The sequence below is a fragment of the Simochromis diagramma genome, unplaced genomic scaffold (assembly GCF_900408965.1).
Source record: "Simochromis diagramma unplaced genomic scaffold, fSimDia1.1 OVJJ01000348.1, whole genome shotgun sequence".
NCBI classification, from domain to species: Eukaryota; Metazoa; Chordata; class Actinopteri; order Cichliformes; family Cichlidae; genus Simochromis; species Simochromis diagramma.
Window position 1 is genome coordinate 96575 of NW_024386755.1, and position 26219 is coordinate 122793.

Genomic DNA, 26219 nt, shown 5'->3' on the forward strand with positions numbered 1-26219 from the left:
TGGATCCGACACATCCAGTCACCCGCCCGTTCATCCAGGACGTCGACAGTCGCCTGCGCCATCCAGGGCCAGAGAGGGTCTTCGCGGAGATTCGGCGCACTCATTGGATCCTGAGAGGCCGGGAAGCAGTTAGGCGTTTTCAAAGGACCTGTCTTGAGTGCTGCAGATGGAGAGCCCGACCAACTGTTCCCAAGATGGCGGACCTGCCAGTTGCGCGCCTCCGCCTTTACAAACCTGCCTTTTATTCGACAGGCGTGGACTGTTTTGGACCCTTTGAGGTCAAAATCGGGCACCGTATGGAGAAGAGGTGGGGCATCATCTTTAAGTGCCTAACTATCAGAGCGGTCCACCTTGATGTCCTAACCTCCATCGATACAGATGCCTTCCTAATGGCACTAGGTTATGTCCCGTCTGACATCAGTGATCCTGATCCAGTGACCCCCAACTGCTTTCTGATGGGGCGGCCTGACGGAGCACTTCCTCAAGTGGCTTACCCCAGAGAAGAGCTCCTGAGTCGCCGGAGGTGGAAGCACTCCCAGGTGCTGACTGACCACTTCTGGTCTCGATTCATCCGGCTGTACCTTCCAAGCCTGCAGCTTCGGCAGAAATGGCGGTCATCCCCCGCAGATGTCACAGAAGGTTCGGTGGTGATGATCGTAGATCCTCAGCTGCCTCGCGCTTCCTGGCTCGTGGGCCGCATCTCCAAAGTCCACCCCAGTCCCGACGGGCACATCAGGTCTGCTGACATCAAGGTGAAGGACCGGACCTTCACCCGACCTGTGGCGAGGCTGGTGGTATTGCCTGCTCTCCCAAACGAAGACAAAGGACAATCACCATGACTTTGTTTGTAAAATTGCCTTTTGTTGTGAGCAAATGTACTTCATACATTTGGGGGCGGCTGTACAAAAGGCCCCGTAGTTATGGTTTTATTCTGTTTAGTTGTTAGTTCACCTGTAGTTTTTAGAGTGGCCAGTAGAGGTCACCCCACCGCTTTGTATGAGAGACTATGTCCAGGGAGAAACGTGGGCAAAGCACCTGAGCTTTTCTGCTCCAGATTACCGGCAGAGAATTGGTTATTCCGTGAGAAGTGTGCGTTAATGAGCAACGTAAGTTGGTGATGTGTGAGGATGTGATAAGAAGATGTGTTTGGGACTGTAATCAAGGTTAGGGGGGAAATGACTATGTTTCTATCTGTGCCGCTAGTGGGTGCTAAGCTAAGCTAAGCTAAGCTAAGTCTCCTGCCGTGTGGTTGGGTATAGCTGTGTACCTGGTTAGCTCTCTCAGTGGGTCTATGCGTGAGTCGTGGGTAATATATGGCCTATGGTATTAAAGGGGATGTTAGTTTATTTCCCGCCTGTGTTTATGTTGATGTACTCTGGAGACATTGTTGTGAACACTTTAGTAATGTAGTATTTTCTTTCTGTTCCTTTCAGAGACCACACACACACACACACACACACACACACACACCCATGCCCACGCACCTAAACCTGTATGCAATACCTGCTCCTCTGACAATCCCTGTGACCTTCAACTGTGTGAAGTCAATACAAGAGTCTGCACTATGCTCTGTGTCTTCATTGTCTCCCTTCTGAACATTCATCCGGGCCTTGAGCAGTGTTCTGGCCGACACTCCGGGGAGTGGTAGCTGCAAACCTGAACTAGCACCTTACAGTCCTTCCAGTACAAGCTATCTACCCAGCAGATTTTGTTCTGTGTAAACAGGTAGATGATATGAGGGGTTTTCGGGACCTTCTCAGAATGTCTGTAGAGGACTTTAACTATCTACTGGAGAGTGTTAGTCCTGCTATCATCAAGAAGGACACACACCTCAGGAAGGCCATCAGCCCCAGGGAAAGGCTTTCAGTTACCCTACGATTTTTGGCAACAGGCAAGTGTGTGGACATGAAAATTCATACTACATAAGGTGCTACTACTGCATTATATTCTACATCTGTCACCTAAAATCTGTCACTCTACGAAGCTGCATCCATGCCCACTATCCACCTGATATTATTTAAGACACTTTGTTCTATTTGACAGGTGAAACCTTCAACTCATTAAGTTTCCAGTATAGGATTGGAAGCACCACACTTAGCAGGATTGTCATGGAAACATGCACAGCTCTTACCTGTGCACTGCATGAAGATTACTTGAAGGTAATTTTGACAGAAAATACATTACCCATGCTCACACTATTGAAAGATTGACTTGCACATTGTCAAAAATGTCCCATCAGTTAATACAGCAAGTTTTCACCAAAAACAATTCTGAGTCACAAATGTATTTGTTCAGTCTTTGTTACATGTGTATATAAAAAAGTAAAGTGAACTCATAGTGTGACAGTGACTTGAATGTATGGTTAAGAAAGGAAATCATGAATTCACCAGAGATTCTTTTGCTGTATCACTTTCTACTTGTCTTTCACAGACACCATCAACTGAGTCTGAGTGGAAGGCCATTGCCAGAGACTTTGCAAACAAGTGGCAATTTCCACACTGCCTGGGAGCTATAGATGGTAAACACATCTTCATCCAACCCCCTCCCAAGAGTGGCAGCATGTATTTTAACTACAAGTCCAGGTTTTCCATCATTCTTATGGCTGTTGTTGATGCCAATTACAAATTTGTGTATGCAAGCGCAGGGACACAAGGTACGGTCTCTGATGCAGGAGTGTTTGCCCATTCAGACCTGAAAGAAGCAATGGACACAGGCACGCTGAGCTTTCCCCCTGCTGATACCCTGCCAGGCACTGATGCTATGATGCCACACATGCTAATTGGAGATGATGCTTATCCCCTCCGACCAGATCTCATGAAACCATATCCATTTCGAAACCTTAACACCAATCAGAGAATATACAACTACCGTCTGTCCAGAGCACGTCGCGTTGTGGAGAACGCTTTCGGAATTTTGGCGAATCGCTTCAGAGTGTTCAGAACAACAATTTGCCTGGACCCAGACAAGGTTGTCACCATTATCTTTGCGTGTCTTTGTCTGCACAACTATCTCCGGGACCACAAATCTGACGCCTATGTACCACCTGGCTATGTGGATTCTGAGGATGCCAACCACCAGCTGGTCAAAGGTGCATGGAGAAGGGAGGGAGAGCTTCAGTCAGTTTCAATGGGCCTTGCACGGAACCCCTCAGTGGAAGCAAAGAAACAACGAGATGTCCTTTGCGAGTACTTTGTCTCACCTGCAGGGAGTGTTTCATGGCAAGAAGACATGGTATAGGAAGACAGAAGGGGTTTTTTTTTTGTTTGTTTTTTTGTTTAAATTGCCTTGTTTACTTTCCAAAATTTACTAAATAAAAAAAAAAATCCCTTTGTAAATACTGACAACAATAAATCTACCTCTGGGAAATTGCAAAAATGGTTTGCTTTATTACATAAATACAAAAATATCTTCCATCAAATTGTGCAAATAGTTCTGCAACACTCCACAAAATTGAGGTACGAAAGACACATAGTAATAGTGTCACCAAGAAAATTCTAATGTACAATTTGAATTAACTGTTGGAACATTTAAAACATTTGAATGAAGCTGTAATTTCAATGGACTGTGTTTATAGCAGGAACCAGTGAACTCGAAAATATTCTTAGATATAACTGTCTGAAATTTATTATTTAAGTTACTCAGAGTTGAGCATTTTCAGAAAGGACATTGGCTGGGTTGATGGGGCCTGGGACCTGATGAGGTTGGGTGGGATACCAAGGTGGCCTAACCTGCAAATTGAGAATGGTGGCCTCCCTGCTCAGCCTCCTGCGTGTCATAAATCATGTTCATGATGTTTCTCTTGAGTCACAGCTGTAGAGCTCTGTCCTTTATGTTTCTCAACTCTGAGGCTACTTGTTGGCCAAACAGCTCCTCAGAATCTGCATTAGATGCTGATAGCGTTTGCTGGACCTGCTGAAGCAGGGAAAGTTTGGTCATCTCAGTGCTGTGCTCTGTTGATTTTGGTGCATGTTTTTGCACTCTAGGTCTTTTAACAAGCCGACCTGTGGACTCTGAGATTGGTGGACTGTTTGAGGTGTTTTCCTCTTCCTGGCTCACTGAAACTGGGCTAGTGGTGTTTGAAGACATAAGGACATCTGCTTCAATTCCCATAGTGGACTGATCCTCATCTCCCTCCTCTGTTGCGCCTATGTCCTCTGACTCTGTTCCAAGCTGTAGGAAACCGTACCAAAAGCAGACAAAGGGAAAGTGATAAAGATCTAAACAGTATTAGTTACATCAGACACTAATTTTACACTGCATACTTTGTGGCATTTATTTTACTAAAAACATTTCAACTGAGAATTACCTTTGACATCATTCACCACAAATATCCCGTCATAAGGTGTGTGTATCTGTGTATGCTTTTAAACTACTTGGTTATGAACTTACTCTCAGAGTGGACTCAGTCTGTCTATGGACAACATGTGCCTTCAAGAAGTCCAAATGTTTTAAGATCCAGGTCTGTTTGGGAGTTGGTGGTTTCTGGCCACTGCCACTAGGTTTCGGTTTTAGCGGTTTGCCATACTGCGTCCGAAGTGATGCAACCCGGGTTTTCACCTCATTCACTGAAAAATTTACATTAACATGTACTTTTTATTTAAATAGTTCAGATTCAAAGCTCTCCTCATACTAAAGTTAAAACTGCAGTTTGAGAGAGTTTTTACTTGGACATTAATTATAAAAATAAATATTTCTGATAGTCGATTTATAGGGTTTTACATCTGTCTCTTTCTCTCCCTCTCTTTCACTCAGTCACAAACACCACTACCACCATCAACTTTGCTAAATTGCTAATGACAAAAAATTACCAGGAAGCTGCAATTGGGTAGCAATGTCCACCCAACTCCTGTCACGTTTGTTGCGGTCATGGTAATTTTTTGAAGCCACATCAAAAAGGCTCGGATGAGCTTGCCAAAGTTCAACCAGTTGTGCCTCCATCGCTTGTGTCCATACAATACGCTGCGCTGCCATGCTACTCCGTCTTTTCGCCGACGTTTATGTGTTTGCGCGTGCGCAGTGTGTGAAGCTGTGGTGACACCCTCACGACGGTCGTGAGGATTTCCTCACGACCAAGCGATTGATGATCGGGAGCTGGTCGTGAGGTGTCAATCGCTTCTCGTTACCCCACGTATACTACACGATGCACGACGCACGATGAAGGCCAAAATCGGGCCGATCACCAAAACGGTCGCACGACTCAAAAATCGGCTCAAAATGGGCCAAAAATCGCACAGTGTCTGCCCAGCATAAGTAGCTCCCCCGACGAGCCCTGATCAACGGCAGGTGTGTAGCTTCGGGTGTGGCCAGTCCCCTAGCAGGGCCACACCCACCAGGCCTGAAGGCGCCTGTAAACCAGTGTTCATAGACACCTGCACCCATACACACACACACATACACTCACATCTACAAGCATGGAGAAGAGCAGCAGCAACACCAAAAATACATATAATATCACCAGTCCATGACTGCCCAGGGATCCTGGGTCGCTCAGACCCAGGACCCTGACACTGGGAGCTGGGAGCACAGTCAGAGAGCAGCTGATATGATACTATAAAGTCTTTAAGATAAGGTGGAGTTCGATCATTCAACACCTTATATGTGAGGAGCAGGATTTTAAATTAGATCTGGATGAATCTTCTAGGAATGCAATCTAAATAATTCAGTAGTACAATGTCAACTTACAGTAATAACATTTGGCATCGCATGGCAGCTTCGAGTAAAGAAATCATCATCAAATATCCATAAAATTATGAAATATATCTGGTTGTAAAAGCGTCTCTTTTGTTAACTGTTACTCTTTTAATTGTAACACATGGATACGAACCAAATCCTTAGAACTATTTTCTTAATATCTCAGCTCATTATTGTATATTTTGTTCTTTTAACTCCCCTAATTAAGGCGTTTTTATTAAATAAATTAAACTCATAGCAGGAGAGTTGTCAGCATAAAAAATGTTATGATTGTACTTTGATTTTCAAATTTCCCCTTTAGCACTGCCGGATGAAGAATTTCCACCTGTTAAGAAGCCACCCAGAGACCCTTTGCTGCTGTTAGTTTCCCTCCAGAAGGTGTCTGGCTGCTGGCTGCTTGATCCAGAGCCAGAGGAGCCGGAGCCCAGCGAGCGGGAGCCGCCTGATCAGGACCTCAGCGAGCCGAAGCTGGAGGTCAGCGAGGCGGAGGGACCTCCACGCCTAGCGCGCCCTCCACGGCATCCACGTCCAGCGCGTCCACGTCAGCGACCAGTGCTTCATAGACCTTGTGCCACTCCTCGCTGTTTCTCACCGGAGCAGCGCCGCCGCCGGACCCGGGGCAGGCCGCCAGAGGAGCAGCGCCGCGGCCGTCGGACCCATGGCAGGCCATCGGAGCTACAGCGCCGCCACCACCGGACCCGGGGCAAGCCGCCGGAGGAGCAGCGCTGCCGCCACTGGATCAGTGGCAGGCCACCGGAACTGTTTCGCCGCTGCTGCCGGACCCATGGCCGCCCGCCGGAGCTGCAACGCCGCCGCCACTGGACTCGAGATCGGCCGCCTAAAGCATCCTACTGCCATCACGGGACCCGAGGTAGGCCACCTGAACTCTTATGTTGTAGTGAGGGGCCAGCTGAGACTGTTTTGTGGCGTTTTCTTTTTTTTGCACCGCTGCGGGATGCGCGGTCTGACTTTGGGACTGTGACCTGGGAGGGGTTTGTTATTTTGTTGTTTTTGCTTGTTTTGGTTCTCTCTGGCTCTTTCAGAAATGTGTGGTTTAGGAAGTTATGATAAACAAGTGAAAATGCTGGTCATGGTCAAATGATGCTACATACTAATCTCCAGTTTTTGAAATTGTTCTTGGATTTCTCCCTGCACAAATATAGAGTGTCATCTCAGTGGCAATTCTGTTTTGAAAATGACAGGGTTGGGTCTTCCTGATTATCTTCAGTACCGCTGGTTCTTGATCTCAAGGATTTGGTGCTCAGGCAGTATGTTAAGCCTTCTAAAGCCCATCACTGGTCGGAGTTATGCAGACAGCTGGCTTGAATGCTCTTTCAGAGGAGCAGTGCCACAGCACTTAGAGAACCTAGACACGAGGAAAAGCAGACTTAAGGCCATTCAAGCCACAGAATTCTTATACATGTGGCTGGATGCCAGGAGAGGGACCTTATTGTTAACCCCTGTGAGATATGCCACCCTCAGGACTTGCTTGTTCCAGATTTAGTTGGTGTCACGAGTGACCTGGAGGTTATACCCATACCTTCTGCAACATGGGGCTAATGGCAGCAACAGTATACATATTCCCACTGGCTCTTCTGAACATGTGTCGTGTTCAGCAATATCTCTTTGGACTGGGACTTTGCCCTTTGGCTCAGAAGCACCTGAAAACCAGATTACTGTGATGTGTAGGTTGCAGGTAACTCCCCATTGGTGGGAAGGGCTAATCAATATGGAAAGAGCATTCTGGTCCCAATCCTTTGTCACCAGGTTGTGTCATCAGATGCCTCCTTGGTTGGCAAGGGTGTCTGGGGAACTGCAAGACATGTTGAGGAGGTAATTTAGCCATTTGAATCAGCTGTGTTGGATCAAGGACACATCTAAAAACTGCAGGACACTGGCCCTCGAGGCCTGGAGTTGGGGACCCCTGCTCTACATGCACACACACATTTAATAAATAAATAAATGAATAAAAACGCCTCACGAAAAGAGCACTTGGGGCATCCAAGAGGAAAGGGCAGGCTCTCTAAAACACATTCACACAGACTCAAATACAAAAATAACTTACTCTGTTGTTAATGTTATAAATGTAGTGCTTGCAGGGAAATAGTTTAGGAACTCATTTGTTTCCAAAGAGGGGCTTTGTCAAGACAAGTTGTCTTCAGTAACTAAAAACCCACCAGCCTGTGCACTGAGGTCACAGTGATGATCAGTAAGCCTGAGCCAAAAGGGGGAGTACTTGTTTTTTTGTCAAGTAGCTCAAAAGCCAGTGGTAATCTGTCTCAACTTGCTTTGGCATGTGTGTTTGATTTCGAGGCATGCGGACTGCGATTGTAAATGTGAACTTCTGATGTTAAAGGTGTATATGATGAGTTAAAGATTGCACAGTATTTGTGCTGAGTGAAGAACTTTCTGTGTCTTACAGAAACAAAACAAACACAAGTCTGAACTCAAATAGCAAAGAAAACTAACACATCGGTCTGTGACGGAATATAATTGAGTACATTTATATACATACTTACATAAAAGGAGCTGTCTCTCATCAGTAGTTCTTTCCTCGTTTGTCCTCACTAAAGTCCCTCCTCTTCTTGTCATATCTTCTGATATAAACATCACCTTTCCCTGCTCTTTTTACATTCCTTCTCCTGTCCTGTCTGGTAGAGCTCCTGGTGTTTTTCTTTAAAGCTGTTGCACTACAGAAAGGCAACGTTCAGGTAACCAAAAAGACAAAAAAATGCTTTGTATTTTTAAGTTGTGTGTGGTTGTAATGAGATCAGTGGAGAACAGCTTTTTATTTTCTCACCAGCTGCAGTTTGAAAATTTGCTTTGAGGCTTGATGTTTAACAAAAGAATAATATTTTTATTTTTATGTTAAGTGAGTCTTTTTTAAATCCATCAACTTAGCTTGGCATACATATATGTAAGAAAAACTATTAAAGCTGATGTGCTAAAAACCGTTTTTCCTGCATCCTAACCTTCACCTTATTCATCAGTCTACAGAGTATAAATCCTCTACACTATGTCATCTAACCAGTCATTCAAAATCAAACATGAAGAAGCCTACACCTCCCTGATGAGAGGCCTGAAGGAGCTGGACCTACAGGGACCCTGTGTTCCCAGTGACCTGGTCCTGATTGGAGACCATGCCTTTCCTTTAGCAATGAACAGCCGAGGTCAGGTCCTGATGGCTGCCTCTCTGTACGGCAGTGGAAAGATTGTGGTCCTGGGTCATGAGGGCTACTTGACAGCCTTTCCTGCTCTGGTAGAAAATGCTGTGACCTGGCTGAGAGGTGATGGATCTGATAACCTCTCTGTAGGGGTGCACAGAAATGTCAGTGCAGCTGCTAATAGCCTAAAAAAATCCAGCTTCCAAGTAGAAGTTGTGGGAGCTTTCAGTGACAGACTGGAAGTTGGTGTTTATGTGACCGATGCCTACAGCGTGGGCTCAGACCCAACAGAGCTGGTGGCGTTTCTGAAAGCTGGAGGAGGGGTGCTGATAGCTGGACAGGCGTGGCATTGGGCTGCAGATCACCCCAAAGAGAACACACTGCATCAGTTTGATGGGAATAAAGTGTCAGGAGTGGCAGGAATCTACTTCACTGAGCGTTATGGTGAGGCGGAGAACCTGCCCGTCTACCCTCAGATCCCGTCCTCCTGGATGTCGTTAGCGTGAGTATATGCTAGAGTTCTGTTTTACTGCAGATTTCTAGAAGTTCCACTTTTCAGATAATAACTTTTAATGTGAAAACATTTTTTCTCTCTTGTTTGATACAATTTTATTAAAGTGAAATTTGGCATTGAATCTATTCCTTTGCGTTACCTAATTATTAAGTAGAAATAGCTTTTATAAAAATTACAATTTTATATAAAGTTTTTTTTCCCATTAGTTTTACTTTTTATTGTATTATCCAGGAATAAATTTTCTAAGACGCTTGTCTAACTCTTGCTCCTAGTTTAGTTTTTTCCCAGTTTAGTTTAGCTGTTGGTTTTGGTTTCTCTTACTTTGTACCTTCGTGCTCTGCCTTCAATAAACTGCATGTTTTTTTATTAAATGCTGTCCCTCCCCCGAGTGTCTGTGTTTGGATTCTCTAAAGAGAAACACAGTCTGCTGCCACAGACCTTTTAAACTATTTTTCTTTTTTTTGTGGGCTCATTTTTGAAGTAAATCGAACTGTTTTTTTTTATAACTTACAATTCAACATCATACATTTAATATTTTTTTTTTCTCCTTTTCTTCTTTCCTCCTTGTTTTGTCCATCAATTCAACTTACATTTTTCATTGAGTCTATCACAGGAATTATTTTATTATAATGAAATAATACATTTGATCTATTATTTGAAGAAAATCATTTTTTTTGTCCTAGTACACACTTTGTGTAGTTTTCAAAAATTGAGATTAAAAAATAATGTGGCTTAAAGTTTCCTGTTTTTTCATAAACAGCTTTTTTTTGTTTAATTTTGGCAAATGTTATTTATTTGTCAGTTACTGATCAAATGTAGAATCAATTTAGAGTTAAATTCAATTGAATTGTTATTTTACAACATTAATATATTTTTTGAGGACATTGATTTTAGAGATTAAACATTTTACACTTTAATTTCATAATGACAAATAAGGTAAAAAACAAAACAACAACAACAGATTTTTAGTAAAAAGACTCTGATTTCACTTTGATGTATTGTCTTTCCTGTTCCTCTTTGACCTTTTAAATACAGGACAGGCAGGGATTTTAAGGATGACTTGGAGTTCTTACTCCAGGGGGTTTCAGAATTCAACCTCCCCTCTGAGTATCTGTGTTCTGAGGTTCTAGTCCACAGCCCACTAGCCTTTCCCATCGGCACTACAGAAGATGGACGAGCATTCCTGGCAGGAGCCTACTATGGGCGAGGACGGGTCATTGTGGTTACACATGAAGGATGTCTGAAATTTGAGGTATAGTTGCTCTGAAAAATAACTCTGAAATTTTAAGACCTTCTAAGGTCAAAATCAACACATAAGAATTTATTCATGTTGTACATTTACAAATGCATTTGTGTCACACGACATTTGTTTCCACCAGCAGTCTGTCACAATCACAATCAGTGTGGTGGAGGGTTTAAGTGTGATGGAGTACTGGCAAAATAACTTTCAAATTCCAAAAATCACTTACTTTAATGAGGTTATGTAATAAACCTCAGAGTGGAAAAAAGTGAGAAAATGAACTGTATGCTGATTGGACGTTTTTGTATATCACACATACACATGACAGCCTTTGTTGCTGCTTTCCTTTCATTTTAGAGCATGGCTCCATTTTGGAGAAACGCCATTCACTGGTTGGATGAAGGGCGCAAAGGGGTTGTTGGTGTCATGGTGGATCCTGCACTCAAAGTTCTGAGTGAGTCTGGGCTGAAGTGCGAGAAGACAAACTTCAGGAAAGACCTCAGTGTGTTTGTGTGTAAAGCGTATATCACTGAGCATTTGGAGGAAATCCAAAACTTTGTGGCAGAGGGAGGAGGCCTGCTGATTGGAGGACATGCCTGGTACTGGCCGCAGACACATGCTGGGCAAAATGTACTAACAGATTTCTCAGGTATAATATTTTACCTTCCAGGGTTTCTCGATATACAGAACAGGAATACTTTTATTGTCCTTATTTTCCACCTAATTGTTCATAAATGCACCTCATTAATATAGAGCTCTTGTCCTCTTATCAACCAAAGCAATACTTTAAAACGTATTGTATACATGCAGTGCTGTAACAGACAACCACTAATACACTGATGACGAGGGATGGGAATCGAGAACTTGTTGTCTCCAAGAACCGATTACCAGGTCAATTTCTTTGAATTGTTAGTTTGTGTCTGCAGCCACTGTTTCTACCTTTTCATGTCTCATGTCTAATTAAGTAATATACTGCAAGTGTTCTATGTAATATTCGTAACTCATTACTTTTTTTGAGTAACAAAACCAACACTGATCACAGTAAATTAGAGGACGTACTTATACAAACACACACAACATTTGACCACATAGCATGCTATTAAATTGCATGACTGAAATGTCTTTGATATACTACTTAGTGATGGTGGTGACTTAAGACGGAGCCAATGACAATCAATCAGGAATTGTGTAATGTCTTTCAGGAAACAAGATCCTCAACCTAATGGGATTGAGCCTGTTGAAAGCAACAATCAGCGCGGGATCATACAAAGCCGCTATTCCCAGCGAGGCTATTAAAGATAGTTACCATTTCCGCCACCTTCTGTACCGCTTTGCTGCCCATGTGACTACAGGTGGAAAACTAAACAAGCATGAGGAGGGATGTTTGAAAAAGCTGGGCAGCGACTGCAATGTCTACTTGCAGATGAAAGCCCATGACTGCTTCCACTACAGACAAGTCTTGGCTGCACTCACTGACGTGTTAAAGAGGTCAGGCCTGCCGCAGGTGAGTGGAAGATCATGCAGTATCTCATATAGTACACTACAGCTATCAACTACTTAGATGTGTTAGATTAACATCCACTGAAATTTTCTTTCAAGGTGAGCGACAGCTGTCCTGTAATGACTCCAAAAGACCACCTACTCCTCAGTGTGGGATCAGCTGTATATAAGGTTTGCCCAAAACCCGATGCCCTCCGGCCCTACCTCATCAAGGATAATCCAGCAATGCCTGTTGTCTGTAACCATAAGATCAAGATCGATGTTAACACAGCAGGTCAGAGCTTATTTTTGTTGACAAATATGTGAACTATTGATGAGTCCAACCTACACACCATATACGTGCACTTATTGTCTAAGTAATATATCTGACTTAGACAATGACCCTCTATATGTTACAGTAATGTTTGTGCTTGATGTTACATAACATGAACATATCAATTTAATTGAAAACCATAAAATAAGCGAACTGCAGATTTTGCATATGCAGTTGTCAGTGACTACAAACTTTAATGTTGCATGTCGGGGTATGGCTTCTTTTAAATAAAAAAATTCTATCATTCAAAATGAGCTATCACCACTACTACTACTAATAATAATAATAATGATAAAACAAGTAGCTTTAAAATGGTTATAAAATGCTGAAATGAAAGAGGAAATGCCCTCTGGTAGACAGGTATATTGCATAATAGAGGGTGATGGCATGTGGTATTAAAGACTTTGTGTATCTGCCCTTCTGCCAGTGGAGCTGAATCAGTGCAGATTAGGGATGGGTATCGTTTAGGTTTTATCCGATACCGGTGCCAAACCGGTACTTTTGAAACGGTGCCGGTGCTTAAACGGTGTTCAAACCGGTGATAATTTTGTGAGGCCACATCGAAAAGGCTTGGATGAGCTTTCCAAAGTTCTACAAGTTGTGCCTCCATCGCTTGTGTCCAGATCACACGCTGCATAGCCGTGCTGCTCCATCTTTTTCACCGACGTTTACGTGTTTGCACGTGAGCAGTGTGAGCGGCTGTGGTGACACCCTCACGAGCGATTGATGATCGGGAGCTGGTCGTGAGGTGTTAATCGCTTCTCGTTACCCCACGTATACTACACGATGCACGATGAAGGCCAAAATCGGCCCGATCACCAAATTGGTCGCACGACTCAAAAATCGTCTCAAAATGGGCCAAAAATCACACAGTGTAAGCCCAGCATTAGAGCAGCAATGTTTGTTGCTCAGAGAAAAGAAAAAAAAAAAGGCTGCAAAAGTACAGGGAGGAATGGGAAAAGGAAAACACCTGGCTGGGAAAATGCACGATAACACCTTTAAAGCGCACTGCACTGTGTGCCGGCGCTTTAAAGGCATGCTTCTTAGTGATGTGCGATACCACTGATTTCCTTTCTGATCCGATACCAAGTAATATTCAGGGTGGTATCAACGATACTGATCCGATACCGATACTTTATACAAAAACGTATTTTATTTATTGTATCTCAAACTATAGCGTCATAATGATTACAGGACATCAGATTACTTATTCTTACCACTTAATAATGAAGAGTTCATCATATAGAAATAAAAAAAAAAACTGGAGTTGTGCGCTATTTGAACACCTTGCCTGCCTGCAGCACTAAAGGACTCCATGAGAGAGGTCTGTCTAGCCCTAGCAGCATCTGTCCCTGTCCTCCTCTTCAGTTCGTCTCAACATATGCTCGTCATATTCTGTGATATGATTTACTCTGAGGTGTTTGACAAGGTTAGTGGTGTTGCCACAATCATACATGCCAACCTTCCCGATTTTTCCGGGAGAATCCCGGAGCCACCATTCTCCCGAATTTCCACCTGGACAACAAAATTGAAAAACCATATCGCAGAATTCCTAGCATGGCCCAGCCAATTCCAGTTTCCAACAATGGCGGCAGCTACTTAGTTTTAATATTACTCTTATTTCTCTTTCTGGGTCGCAAAAAAAAAAAAACTTTCAACATATTTTCAGGTGAGAATGTGGCTGTGTAAACTTCAAATATCTGAGCCTACCCATCGTTTTCAAACCCCCGCGGTCTTTCGCTACTCGGGTTAAACATGATATATAAGTCACTAACTTAAAAATGTTATTGTTTGCCTTTTTCAGTGTTTTATTTGTTCGTGAGTAAATCGGTTTGGCTGAGATTAAAGTTATTAGATTAAATTAAATTTAACTTTATTAATCCATCGAGAGGGTTCCTCCGGGGTTTTCACACAGCTGAATAAACATCAAACAGAAAACTAATTAAAGAAAGTGTGAGACGGTTGAGAGTTTACGCCAGCGCCCGGTTATATTTTAGACAGCAAAGAGCAGACGGCAGAGTTTCACTCCACCGAGGGAGCCTGTGACGTACAACCCGGCTTTCTTTAGACCGCGAAGGCCGGGTCCTCAGGTGGAAGCAGCCTCTGAATTTGGACACCCCCGCTGTTTCCGGGCCGGCTAATAATAATGATGACATTTAACGTATTTTATCCGATAAATAAACACTGTAAAATGTATTTATCACCCCCCCAACAGCCCTTTTGAATGCCTCCCTAATTCTGAGGTCTCAAGGTTGGGAAAGTATGGCCACAACACCTCACTTTTTGCCACATGTATCGCAAACCACGTCTCAGCTGTTTGTGGAGGTAAAATACGTTCGCACAATTACGCTCAGTCATGGTTGTGAGTGCGCGTGCCAAGGGGCTGCGAGATATTTATACAGCCGTATTTCGCACATGACTATGAAAGGTGGAAGAGGAAGTAGTTCCTTTGAATGTAGACAATCCGAATGTTATAGCTTCTTTCCAAGTGTTTCTGTTAATGATAAACTACAAATGTAAACTAAATTACTGAAATATCGATATTTTAATGTGAGAATTGATTCTAGAACATAAATGATTGGTATCGGAGGAATCGATATTTCAGAATATGCATCTGCTTAAATCAAATTCAAGTCAAATGGTTAAAAAATAATTTCACACAAAAACAAGAGCTACAAAATTCAACACACTGGGAAGGGTGAACTGCGTTGCCCGGCCCTGGCCACGAGGTGTCCCTTATTTATTTTTCAGGGAGTTGGCAACCCTAGCGACAGTACTGATTGGTGACTGACATCGTCTTATCAATTGTTAGCTTACTATGCAAACATGACAAGTGAACTCTCCCGCAGCAAGCTTAAACATGTGAGAGGTTGATCACGCAGAGAATCGCTGAGCGTTATGTGAGTGCCTCTGTAAAAGCAGCAGGATATATATTTTAGTTCTGCTGAGCCAAATAAGACAGGTCAGGGTGAAGAAGTGACAGCCAAAGAAAAGCTTACCACAAAACGGAAAAGTGACAAATCAGACTATAAGGCAAAAAGAAAGTGCAGCTTTATGGTTTCATGGACAAAAGAATTTCTGTGGCTGCATTATGACAAGCTATATAACCAGGGCTGCACATAAGCTGTCAAAATAAAAAAACGCGCACAAGATAAGAAGTTGCAACGCGTGTTTGCGTACATAAGATTTTCTGGAGGAGGACAGACATTTGTTTAGAACTCTTAAAGATGTCGAAGAAGCTCCTTTAAGCAATTACTTTGGTTTTCCTCCACCTCCAAAGAAATGTCAGAAGGAGTCCGAACCACAAAAGAAGCACGTATTCTCGGAAAAGTGGTTGCAGGAGGTGAGCTGGCTTCAAACAAATGATGAACGCACAGAGATGTGGTGCGGGATGTGCCGTGAAAATCCCACTCTAGCGGACAAAAACAGTGCTTTTTATATGGACGCAAACGCGCGTTGCAACTTCTTATCTGGTGCGCGTCTTTTATTTTGACAGCGAATGCGCACATGCGGACCACTTATGTGCACCCGTGTAAATAACATAATGTTCTGCCGGGTGTGTTGTTGGTTTTCCCTTTCCCTTTCCCTTTAAGAAAGGCCCCCATTAGAACCCATGAGAAATGCAAGAAATGCATTATTGCTCAGTCTGCAATATCTTTCCCAGAACAAACACCAATTGCAAATAACATACTAAAAATAAACCTGAAAAATCTGTTTAAAACAGCGTACTATGTTGCAAAGAGTGAACTACCACTGGCAAAATTTAGCAGTCTTTGCAAACTTCAAAAAGCAAATGGCCTAGATCTTGGTTCCACTTGTCTCTTACCCGTGACTTCAGTGGAAATTTCAAATTCAGGATATGACACAGACTGATTCATGTCCTACACAGTTCTTACAAGTTCATAGAAATTTCTGTTCAATTAGAACCAAGTATTTGAGTTGATGATTGTAATTTTTATACAATGTTGTAATTTGTTTTTCAACAATTTTTTTGATTAATGTTTTGTTTCCTTTACAATATTATACTTTAATGTATAATATTGTAAAGGAAACAAAACAGGAAACAAAACATCAATCAAAAAAAATTGCTCTCTTTTTTATTCGGGCTACTTAAATTTATTTTGGGCTACCAAAAACTGAAGAGTCCCTGCCTGAAGGGCTACCAGGGATTATGACATTTTGCGAGCCCTGCAGATATATATTTTTTTTATTACTTTTTTGTTTCAGCAACACTACATTTAAAAACTGTACTTTTGAGTTACAATATATATTTATAATTTTAATAAATGACAAATTAAAAAGGCATGAACATTTTTTTTTTGTATCGAAAAAATATTGAACCGTGACACCAAAGTATCGAACCGAACCATGAATTTTGTGTATCGTTGCACCCCTAGTAATAACGTGGTTAGCCTACTCAACGTAAATTACACACGAACAACATTAAGCTACTCACGCAGAGAAGAACGGCTGCTGCTGCCATCATCATCCGTCATCATTTCTGCTACACTGGCAGGGCTAGGCGCCAGGACTCTCCTCTTTGGGTTCTTGGGGATGTTGCTAACTCCGGATCCAATAACAGGCAACCCACCCGCAGTAGATGTGCTTGGTGTGAGGTCTCGCAGCAAGCTATCAAATACGGCGCATTTCTCGGCTTTTAAAAAAGAACGCTATGCCTCGCCAGGTGTTTCATCGGATTCGAGGTGTTACCTCCTTTGACAGTATCACAGTATCAGCTTAAAGCACTTGTTGCAGACTGCTGAGTTTGCATCTTTTGCTGTAAAGTACAGCCAGACTTTTGACCACTTCGCCTTGGGCATTTTTAATCTGTAGCTCTGCTCTAAAAGAACGTACGTACCTGGACCTGCCTACTATCCTCGGAAACGTAAAATGATTGGCTAGAATCTAAAGTGTATCACAGCTCAGGGGGGGAAAAAAAGCACAGAAATAAAGCATCGAAATGTGCGCTGCTTTTGGGTCTGGTTACTACCGTTTGCACCGGATACCGGTACCCATCCCTAGTGCAGACTGTGGTCAAGATTATCCATTATGTATAACTGTTTGTTCAGTGATCTCGTCTTCACCACAGCTTTGAATGTGTTTAGTTTGCAGTCAATTACAGAGCCGACTGGAAAAGCTGGACAAGCTATTTATCCTCTCAAATAGAGCAGGGCGATATGACCAAAAATATTTATCACGATATACATTTGAAAATTTGCGATAACGATATAACTGACGATATAATTGACACTAGACAAAATACTTTACAACTCCACAACTTTATTAGTGCAAAACACCCCATCAATATATTTTCACTTAAACAAGCAGCTGTTTTTATGTGCATTAAAGTTATATAAAAATGTAACAGTGCAAATTCCTTGTTGACAGTTTAACCAAAAGGCATTTCCAGTGGAAATTGGCCGACATATCCTCAGCATAACCACGTATAATATCCACAAAACTTAAAAGAGGTTATACACACACAATACGGTAATATTATGTTGACGCACAGTACGTATCACTCCGCGAGGCTCCTGAGTATGATAGCCGTAATGCTCCGACAATCCATCTAGCAGTGCGGGTTCGTAGCTTAGCAAAGTTGTACTAAAACATTTGACAGATTTTCGAGCGCCGTGTACTAGTGATGGGTCGTTCGCGAACGAAATGGCTCTTAGAGCCGGGTCTTTGACGTGAACGACGCGAGCCGGCTCCTTATCGCGAGCCGGCACGTGGGTTTTTTTTTTTTCTTTCTCTCCCCCTCTCTCTCTCTCGCACTTTTTTTCCGCTTCACTTCGCACCTGAGCCTTGTGCTTTATGCTGGGCAGAGGGGGGAGGGGCGGTAGTTACACTCAGTAGCACAGGAACAGAGCCAGAGGGAGCGAGAGAGAAAGAGAGCCAGGGACAACAACGTCACATTAGAAAGGTATAGTAATCATCCACAACTATTTTCGGTTGCAGATGATAAAGGATTCAGAAAGTTTATTCATGCAGGCCCATATGACAGAGAATATGCATGTTCTTTTTGTTTTCATATTATAATTTATATTTGATTGTGTTGTGGTTTGCAGTGTTTTGTGTTGTTTTCACTTTAAATTTGTAAAAGGAAAAAGCTGAAAATTTAAATAGTTAAAAGTTGAAATGTGAATAGTTGATTTTTGTATTATATGATTTATTTATTACATTTTATGTTGAGTGAAAAAATAAAAGTATATTTACAGTGGCCCCTACAGACAAAGCACATACAAACTTCAAATCACGTACGAACTCTGAAGCACGTACAAACTCCAAAACACGTAAAAACTCCAAAACACGTACAAAAAACTCAGAAGCACATAAAAACTCAAAACACGTACAAAAGATAACAGAAGTGCTCCAGGATGCTGGGCGCAGTGTTGAGCTTTTGTTACCTAGTGGCTACACAAGCCAGCAAGTACCAACGACCGGATTTGGTGTGTGGTAGTAACAGGTAAATGAACTTTTTTTTTTAAATTATTTGAATATATATGACTGCCTGTGTATAAATACACAAACAATACACACATGCTTTCAATTGTGTAATTTAAGTGATCTAGTAGCTCTGATTTGGAAGTTCAGTTCATGCTAGAACTGTGTTTTGGAGTTTGTACGTGTTTTGTCTCTAGGGGCCACCGCATATATTTATATATAAACATATACAAATAAAACCACTTTTTTTTACGTTAGTAATTCCTTTTGTGCATAATTTTATATTATTGTTAATAATAAATTAATTAAAGCAACAAAACAACTTGAAGAGCCGGTTCGGAGCCGAAAGAGCCGGCTCTTTTTAGTGAGCCGAACCGAAAGAGCTGGATCTCTAAAAAGAGCCGGAAATCCCATCACTACCGTGTACGACATAAAATCGTTTCGAGGTCAGTAAACACAACCAGAATTCATACATATGGCACACGGGATTATAAGGGGCACTGTTAATCTTCAGAAATAACAAAGGATTGATTTTAAGTGTGCCGTATTTTCCAAACAACACGGTAATAACGACAGCCTGCTAGCATGCTCTACCAAAAATAGTGCTTTGCTGTGTATCTGATGGACGAAAGCTAAACCAGTTCCACATCACTAAAGTTGCAGCATTTTTACAAACCAATTCTGGTTCATCCGTTTCATTTAACGATCCACTTTAGCTCTTCTCATTCTGCGTCACCGCCATGTGCGTATGTAAACAAAGGCACTGCGCATGCCCGTTTTACCCATATTCTATTGCGATATTTCATTTTCCTATCGTTGCCCAAAATTACACCCGTATTACCGTGAACGGTCTCTTATGGAAAAGAGATAGTAACAACTTATATGTGATTTACTCATGAAAGTGGCCACTTTCATGAGTAAATCATATAAGGCTTGCATGATTTACTCATGAAAGTGGCCACTTTCTCATTACTTTCATACATTGTTTTAGTAAGTATCCAAAACATACAAGTTTCATTATATAAATTTTCACGGGATCTTATATCTGTTTTCACTCTTATATACTTTTCATACAAGTCTCACACAAGACAGATACAAACTTTATAAGATTTATATATATCTTTTCCATATGGGGTATGATATAGCCCAGCCCTACTCTCAAAGATTTTTGATTGTGCATGGGAGTTTGCCCATGTTCGCACATGTGTTTTGTGGATTTGGACAAGGCATATAATTGTGTCCCTTGGGGTATCCTGTGCAAGATGACATGGAAGTACGGGGTGTCTTGTCTGCTGTCACATTTATAATTGCAGAAAAAGCTTGGTCTGCATTATCAGCAATAAACTGAAATCATTCTCGGTGTGTGATGGACTCTATTCTTTCACATTAAAAGGAGCCAGTTGAAGTGGTTCTGGCAGCTCCTCCTGTTGTTTTGTTATTGTGCCCCCTAAACCTTGACTCACAGATGTTTCTTCAGTTTGTTACTGAGTCGCTACAGTTTGGTGCTCTCTTTAAGCCTTGTTATAGTTAGTGTACAAACTTAGTACTCCACATCTCAATGGCAGTTGTTCATACTGCTTTAGCTACCTTATATTTATTTTCTGCACAATTTTTCTTATTAACAACAATAGTGAATTAATATAATTCAACAAATTAATAAAAGTTAATAGTTAGTATAGTATAGTTAGTATATTATTTTTCTCTTTTTGTGTGCCAGGTAAGGAAGAATGGATCAGTACAGGTCTCTACCTGTGTCCTGGAATGAAGACCATCGTGGTCTTACCAGCTGAGATTATCAACAAAAACTGGAAGGTACTGCAAACAAAATCAGATTATTTTGAGTTCTTTGTCCCTCTGATAATGCTACATGTTGTCTGGTCTTTGATAGAAACCATAAGAAACCATAACTCACCTCCAGTGAGGTTTAGGGCCAAGTTCATCTTACTGAGGCGTCCCTTTCCTTTCCCTCGCCCCCACTGTTTGCAATAGTTGACTGCCCCTCCCTGACCTTGGTACTAGCAGAGGTTTCTTCCTGTTAAAAGGGAGTTCTTCCTTCCCATCGTTGCCAAGCTGCTCATTAGGGGAAATTTGATTGATGGAGTATTCTCTGTATGTATTATTGTAGGTTTTTTACCTTAAAATATAAAGCACAATGAGTCAACTGTTGTTGTGCTTTGGCACTATACAAATAAAATTGATTTGAATTGAATTGAAAATCAAATTTTGCAGCCTGTTATCCTTTTATTTATCTTGTAATGTGTAGCTAAAAAGTATTAGGCAATGACACAATTTTCCATTTTATCTACAGATTCAGATAGGCTGTCAAACTGATGAGCTACATGACAAGGATGAGCTGAAAAGACCACCATGTGTTCATGAGCAGTTTACTGTTACATCAGACATGATGCTTGTGTCCAACCTGTGGGGGGGACTCATCTATCTGGTGGCTCCACCCAACACACAAGTGAAGGGTTTGGAGGTCCCAGTCCAGAAAGCTGTAACTGCTCCATATTACAAGTCTGGTGAGTCTGTGGTTTATAACAGTGCTGTGTACTTTGTGCACTTTGTGTCAGTTGATTTAATGGAAGATATCTGATAAGTCTTAATCTTATTGAATTGGATCACTTTCATTCTGATCGAAGGTACACAGTGTTTTCATTGGACAATACAGGTGACTTGAGCTTAACATATTTCTAGTAAAGAAAGCTAAACAAAGAACCTTTTAACAGCTTTACCCCTCTTCTAAACCAGTACACAAAGTTTAATAATCCAAGGCATTTTTAAGTGTCTGTTCCCCTTTTGCTCTTTTCAGGTGTAACAACTGCAGCTGAGTGGTTAGCGCTGCGCACAGCTCCTTCACCGTGGGCAGAGTTGGAGTTTGAAAACATCGTCCTCACTGTACCATCAGATGCTATTCGGGATCTGGAGCACCCCGACAAGGTGGCCACTCTCTGGGATGAAATGATGAGGGCCATTGCAGATCTGGCTGCCAAACCACACAAATTTCCCCGCAAGGAGCGCTTTGTGACAGATGTGCAGATTTCTGCCGGTAAGTGCACTTTGCTTCATGTTTTATACTTGCCCACTGTCTCCTGCTGTGGTGACCCCTTGTGAAAAAGGGAGCAGCTGAAAGCTTTTGTATGTACCTGTTTCTTATTTGCTTTGCTTATGGAGAGTCCCAATGACATGACGCCTGTCCCTGACACATATACAGACAACCATTTACATTTATAAATCACAACAATTTGTAGTTTCCATCCTAACTTAAACAGGAAATGAATGTTTCTGTCATATATACACTGTTAGAATGATGAATGGCAATATATGGTATGTTGCACTGTTCTCTTACAAAGCTATGTAATCTTAAAAAAGTACTAGTATCCCACTGTAGATCAACTTTCTATTCTTTGGTTAAGGCTGGATGCATGCAGGTTATCCTATCATGGCACACCATGCTTCAGCTGCTGAATTAGTTGGTGTTAAAAAAGGTAAAGAACTGTGGGGTCCCATCCATGAGTTGGGACACAACCAACAGAGAAGCTGCTGGGAGTTCCCACCACACACCACAGAGTGTACATGCAACCTGTGGTCAGTGTATGTGCATGAAGAAGTGCTGGGTCTCAACAGAGCACAGGTAGAGCAAATCAATTGGTGTTGAGATTGAAAATCTGTTATTTACGTTATCAGACATGATCATAAAACACAAGCACTTTTTCCAATTGTTGTTCAATGCAGGCTCATGACGAGTTGCCTTTAGCAAAGCGAAAGAGTCGAGTAGAGAAATACATCAAGGGAGGAAGGAAACTCAGTGACTGGAAGCTGTGGGTTGCCCTGGAAACATATCTGCAGGTGAGAGAGTTATAGAGAAATTTTGCTTGGTCCACAGTGAAGAAAATGCATGATATGAATAAGACTGAAAGTCTGTAACTCCATTTGATCCAGTCACACTTTAAATCTAGCAAGTGAACAACAAATCACTTATTTAATCTGCATTTTAGCCACATACTCAAATTACATCATATACAGGAGAAAATTACACAGCAAGGGGTAGACATGACCCTTAGACAGTGTTGGGAAGGTTACTTTTAAAATGTATTCCATTACAGAATACAGAATACATGCCCCAAAATGTATTCTGTAACGTATTCCGTTACGTTACTCAATGAGAGTAACATATTCTGAATACTTTGGATTACTTAATATATTATCATGCTGTTTACAACTACATGAATGTACTATTGCTGTGATTTATTACTGTTACTGAAGGTCCGCGGCTCCGAACCGTAGTAAAGGGACCTCTGGCTAATACGGTGGGTTCTGTGTCGGGCGAAAAATAGCTTTACTTTGTTGTGTGGGTCAACTTTTCTTGCGAGAGACAGAGAGAGGCGTTGAAAGACTGCTCCAACGGAACTTATTGTTTTTGGAGGAAAACACGAACACTGTGTACAGTCGAGTCTTAATAGCTTACTTACAACTGGGCTCGTCAGGCACTCTTCTTGGCTGCAGTGGTTATTATTATATTTACATGCTTCCAGCTCCCGTTTCTGCTCGATGACAACTCGTACTTTTCCTTTTTCTCCCTCCCTCGCTCACAGACACATAACGGGTATGGCAGTCCATTCTCCCTGCAGCACGGACTACACTGCCTATGATGCTACATTCTTTAGAGCTATACCGGTAGCATTCTGCCTATTAGCTTAGCACAACAACAACAAAAAGGCCTCTCTCACCCAGGAAACACGCAGAGAGAGAGCGCATCACCCTATAACCACGGCAACCGTAACGCTGCCACCTGGAACAACAGAACGTAGCTGTCAAACAAAACCCAAACAGTCCTGACACGCGACAATATGAAACATGGAAGTACCCCCGTGTAATCCATTTATTTCAACAAAGTAACTGTATTCTAAATACCACCTTTTTAGACGGTAACTGTAACGGAATACAGTTACTCATATTTTGTATTTTAAATACGTAACGGGGGTACATGTATTCCGTTACTCCCCAACACTGCCCTTAGAACAATAATAAACCAGTCACTGGTGGATATCAAGAGGAAAATACTCCCAACAAACAAACAACATAACAAACAGCAACAATTTTGTATAAAAGTAGTTTGGCTTGTTGTCATATCTACCTTCTCTGTAGCTCCAGGAAAAGTTTGGCTGGGATGCCTTCAAGAAGGTGTTTGCTGCGTACCACCATATGAGTGACATCCCTGACAACAACAACACAAAGATGAACCTGTATGCTGAGACTTTCTCTCAGACTGTGAAGATGAACCTGACTGGCTTCTTTAAGGCCTGGGGCTGGCCAATAGAAACAGCCACTGAAATGAAACTGTCCAAGCTGCCTTACTGGAATGATCACCCCATGACCCAGTACAGATAAACCCAGTGCCACTGCAGACTACAAAATATTAATGTTAGTTTTAATGAGTGAAACTGTTCTTTTTTGGTCTTTTTTTTAACCACATTAGTTAAAAATAAACCATATTTGGAATCTCATTTTGACCTCAGATGTTTCTGTACACTACGCCAGCCTCTTGGTTCCTTTGTTTTTTAGGCCTGTTACACATAGAGCAAAATTAACCTGTGTAATTATTTAGTACGCTCACTGGTGGTGGTTTGTGGTTATGATGGTGTTTTTGTGTGGTTTTTAGTGGAACTAGTAATCATGTTTTTGTAGTAAGTATCACTTTAGTATGTTACATTATATGCATGACACTTAATATGTAAACCATTCACTGTCAAAGTTTCATGTCTGTATTATAGAACAGGATAAGACAGAACTGGATTAGTTGTTTTCCCATTGACTGAGAACTGATACATAGACTAAATGACAGTAGTATAATGATCCTAGTAATCTTGATTGTTTGTGTAATTAAGTAAAAGTTTTGTCTAATAGCATGGAATCAATGCAGTTAAACTTTAAAAAAAAAGAAAAGAATTGATGCCTACATGTGTTCTGTTGTTGAATGATTGCGTTTGGCTGAACCACAGATTCTGTGCAGTGAATCTAAGAACATTACATGGACTGCTGGGTAATAAAGTCAGCTCAAAGTTACGCTTTCTGTTTTACAGTGAACTGTTTAGTGCTGTTAGTGCTATGTAATGCTTTTACATCATACACTGCTGTTTGGCTGCAGCTGCTCATGTTAATGGCTTCTGTCATTAAATGTAAGGAGAGCCCCCACCCACATCCATCCATCCATCATCCATCCATCCATCCATCCAGCCAGCCAGCCAGCAATTCTATGATTGGAGCGATGATTGAAATTCGGTCTCACAGCAAGAAGGTCCTGAGTTCAATTCCATCATCAGGCCAGGCTATTTCTGTGTGGAGTTTGCATGTTCTCCCTGTGTTTGCATGGGTTCTCTCTGGGGACTGTGGCTTCCTCCCACAGTCCAAAGACATGCAGTTATTGGGTTTAAGTTAATTGGTAACTTGCCCATAGGTGTGAATGTGTGTGCAAATGGTGTTTGCCCTGTGACAGACTGCTGACCTGTCCAGGGTGTACCCTGACTCTTGCCCTCAGACAGCTGGGATAGGCTCAAGCCCCCTGCGAACCCTGAAAAGGATAAATGGAAGAGAATGGATGGATCTGTACTCTGAACCAGCAGCTCAACAGGGTTGCCTGATTATGAAATATTATGTTTGCAGCTGATCAATTAGATTTGCAATCGCATGAACAGAGAACACATTACATATTCATTAGATACTTATCCTCTATTTTAGAAAATAACTTAAAGTGACACACAGAAGTCTATACATTCTGATTTTGAAACATCTGGACGGTAAGTCAAAGATCAACATAGAAGTGGAGCTCTGTGCATTTCGCACTTTTGAAACACAAAGAGGCCCGAAAACAGTTGTGCTTTAAAAAGCTGATCTCAGGTGCTGAGATCAGCTTTGTGGAGCTGGCCACATCTTGAAAATGCTGACCTCTAAATGTTTTCTCTTTATTGATCTGTGTATAACAGCAAAACTGTCTAATATGAAGAAACCGCAGTCAGTTATTACCATCAGAATCAGAATACTTTATTGATCCCTAGGGGAAATTATCACTAAGATGCAGCTTTGTCAACAGATCTAAATATACTCATGAATGAAGATACCGCTGCTGTGCCATGTGCACAAAATGAAGAGTCTGAATTATGGAGCAGTCAAAGGTAAACATGCTGTACAGTGACATGAACCTCTAGGTAACGCTCCCTAATCTAAGACACTAGGTAAAATTAGGAGCTTTTGATGTGCAACAGATGTGATGAGGAGTTTTGTGATGTTTGTAGATGTGTTTGTTGTTGATTTCTACTCTATTAAAACTTAATCCATTTTCAAAATGTGTGCTAA

At 41.8% G+C, this 26219-nt stretch overlaps 3 protein-coding genes across 6 annotated transcripts; 2 read left to right on the forward strand and 1 right to left on the reverse strand.

Annotated features, from left to right (window-relative positions):
* Positions 1 to 2045: 2045 nt before the first annotated feature.
* Positions 2046 to 3264, forward strand: LOC120728827 (protein ANTAGONIST OF LIKE HETEROCHROMATIN PROTEIN 1-like). The gene is made up of 2 exons (XM_040024036.1): positions 2046 to 2159; positions 2431 to 3264. The coding sequence occupies exons 1-2, from the start codon at positions 2109 to 2111 to the stop codon at positions 3235 to 3237; spliced, it is 858 nt and encodes a 285-aa protein (XP_039879970.1). The 5' UTR covers positions 2046 to 2108; the 3' UTR covers positions 3238 to 3264.
* Positions 3222 to 5112, reverse strand: LOC120728843. The gene is made up of 3 exons (XM_040024062.1): positions 4809 to 5112; positions 4390 to 4565; positions 3222 to 4170 (listed from the first exon to the last, which is right to left on the reverse strand). The coding sequence occupies exons 1-3, from the start codon at positions 4969 to 4971 to the stop codon at positions 3805 to 3807; spliced, it is 705 nt and encodes a 234-aa protein (XP_039879996.1). The 5' UTR covers positions 4972 to 5112; the 3' UTR covers positions 3222 to 3804.
* A 680-nt stretch (positions 5113 to 5792) lies between these two features.
* On the forward strand, positions 5793 to 26219 carry LOC120728772 (TRPM8 channel-associated factor homolog). Of its 4 annotated transcripts, XM_040023917.1 has the most exons (13): positions 5793 to 6562; positions 8350 to 8402; positions 8682 to 9357; positions 10405 to 10621; positions 10967 to 11258; positions 11812 to 12113; positions 12209 to 12383; positions 20584 to 20678; positions 21175 to 21388; positions 21679 to 21915; positions 22283 to 22500; positions 22602 to 22715; positions 24015 to 26219. In XM_040023917.1, the coding sequence occupies exons 3-13, from the start codon at positions 8708 to 8710 to the stop codon at positions 24255 to 24257; spliced, it is 2757 nt and encodes a 918-aa protein (XP_039879851.1). In that variant the 5' UTR covers positions 5793 to 6562; positions 8350 to 8402; positions 8682 to 8707; the 3' UTR covers positions 24258 to 26219. The 4 variants fall into 4 exon arrangements, with proteins under 4 accessions (XP_039879851.1, XP_039879870.1, XP_039879842.1 ...); XM_040023936.1 differs by lacking the exon at positions 8350 to 8402; XM_040023908.1 differs by lacking the exon at positions 5793 to 6562 and having other exon boundaries at positions 6577 to 8402.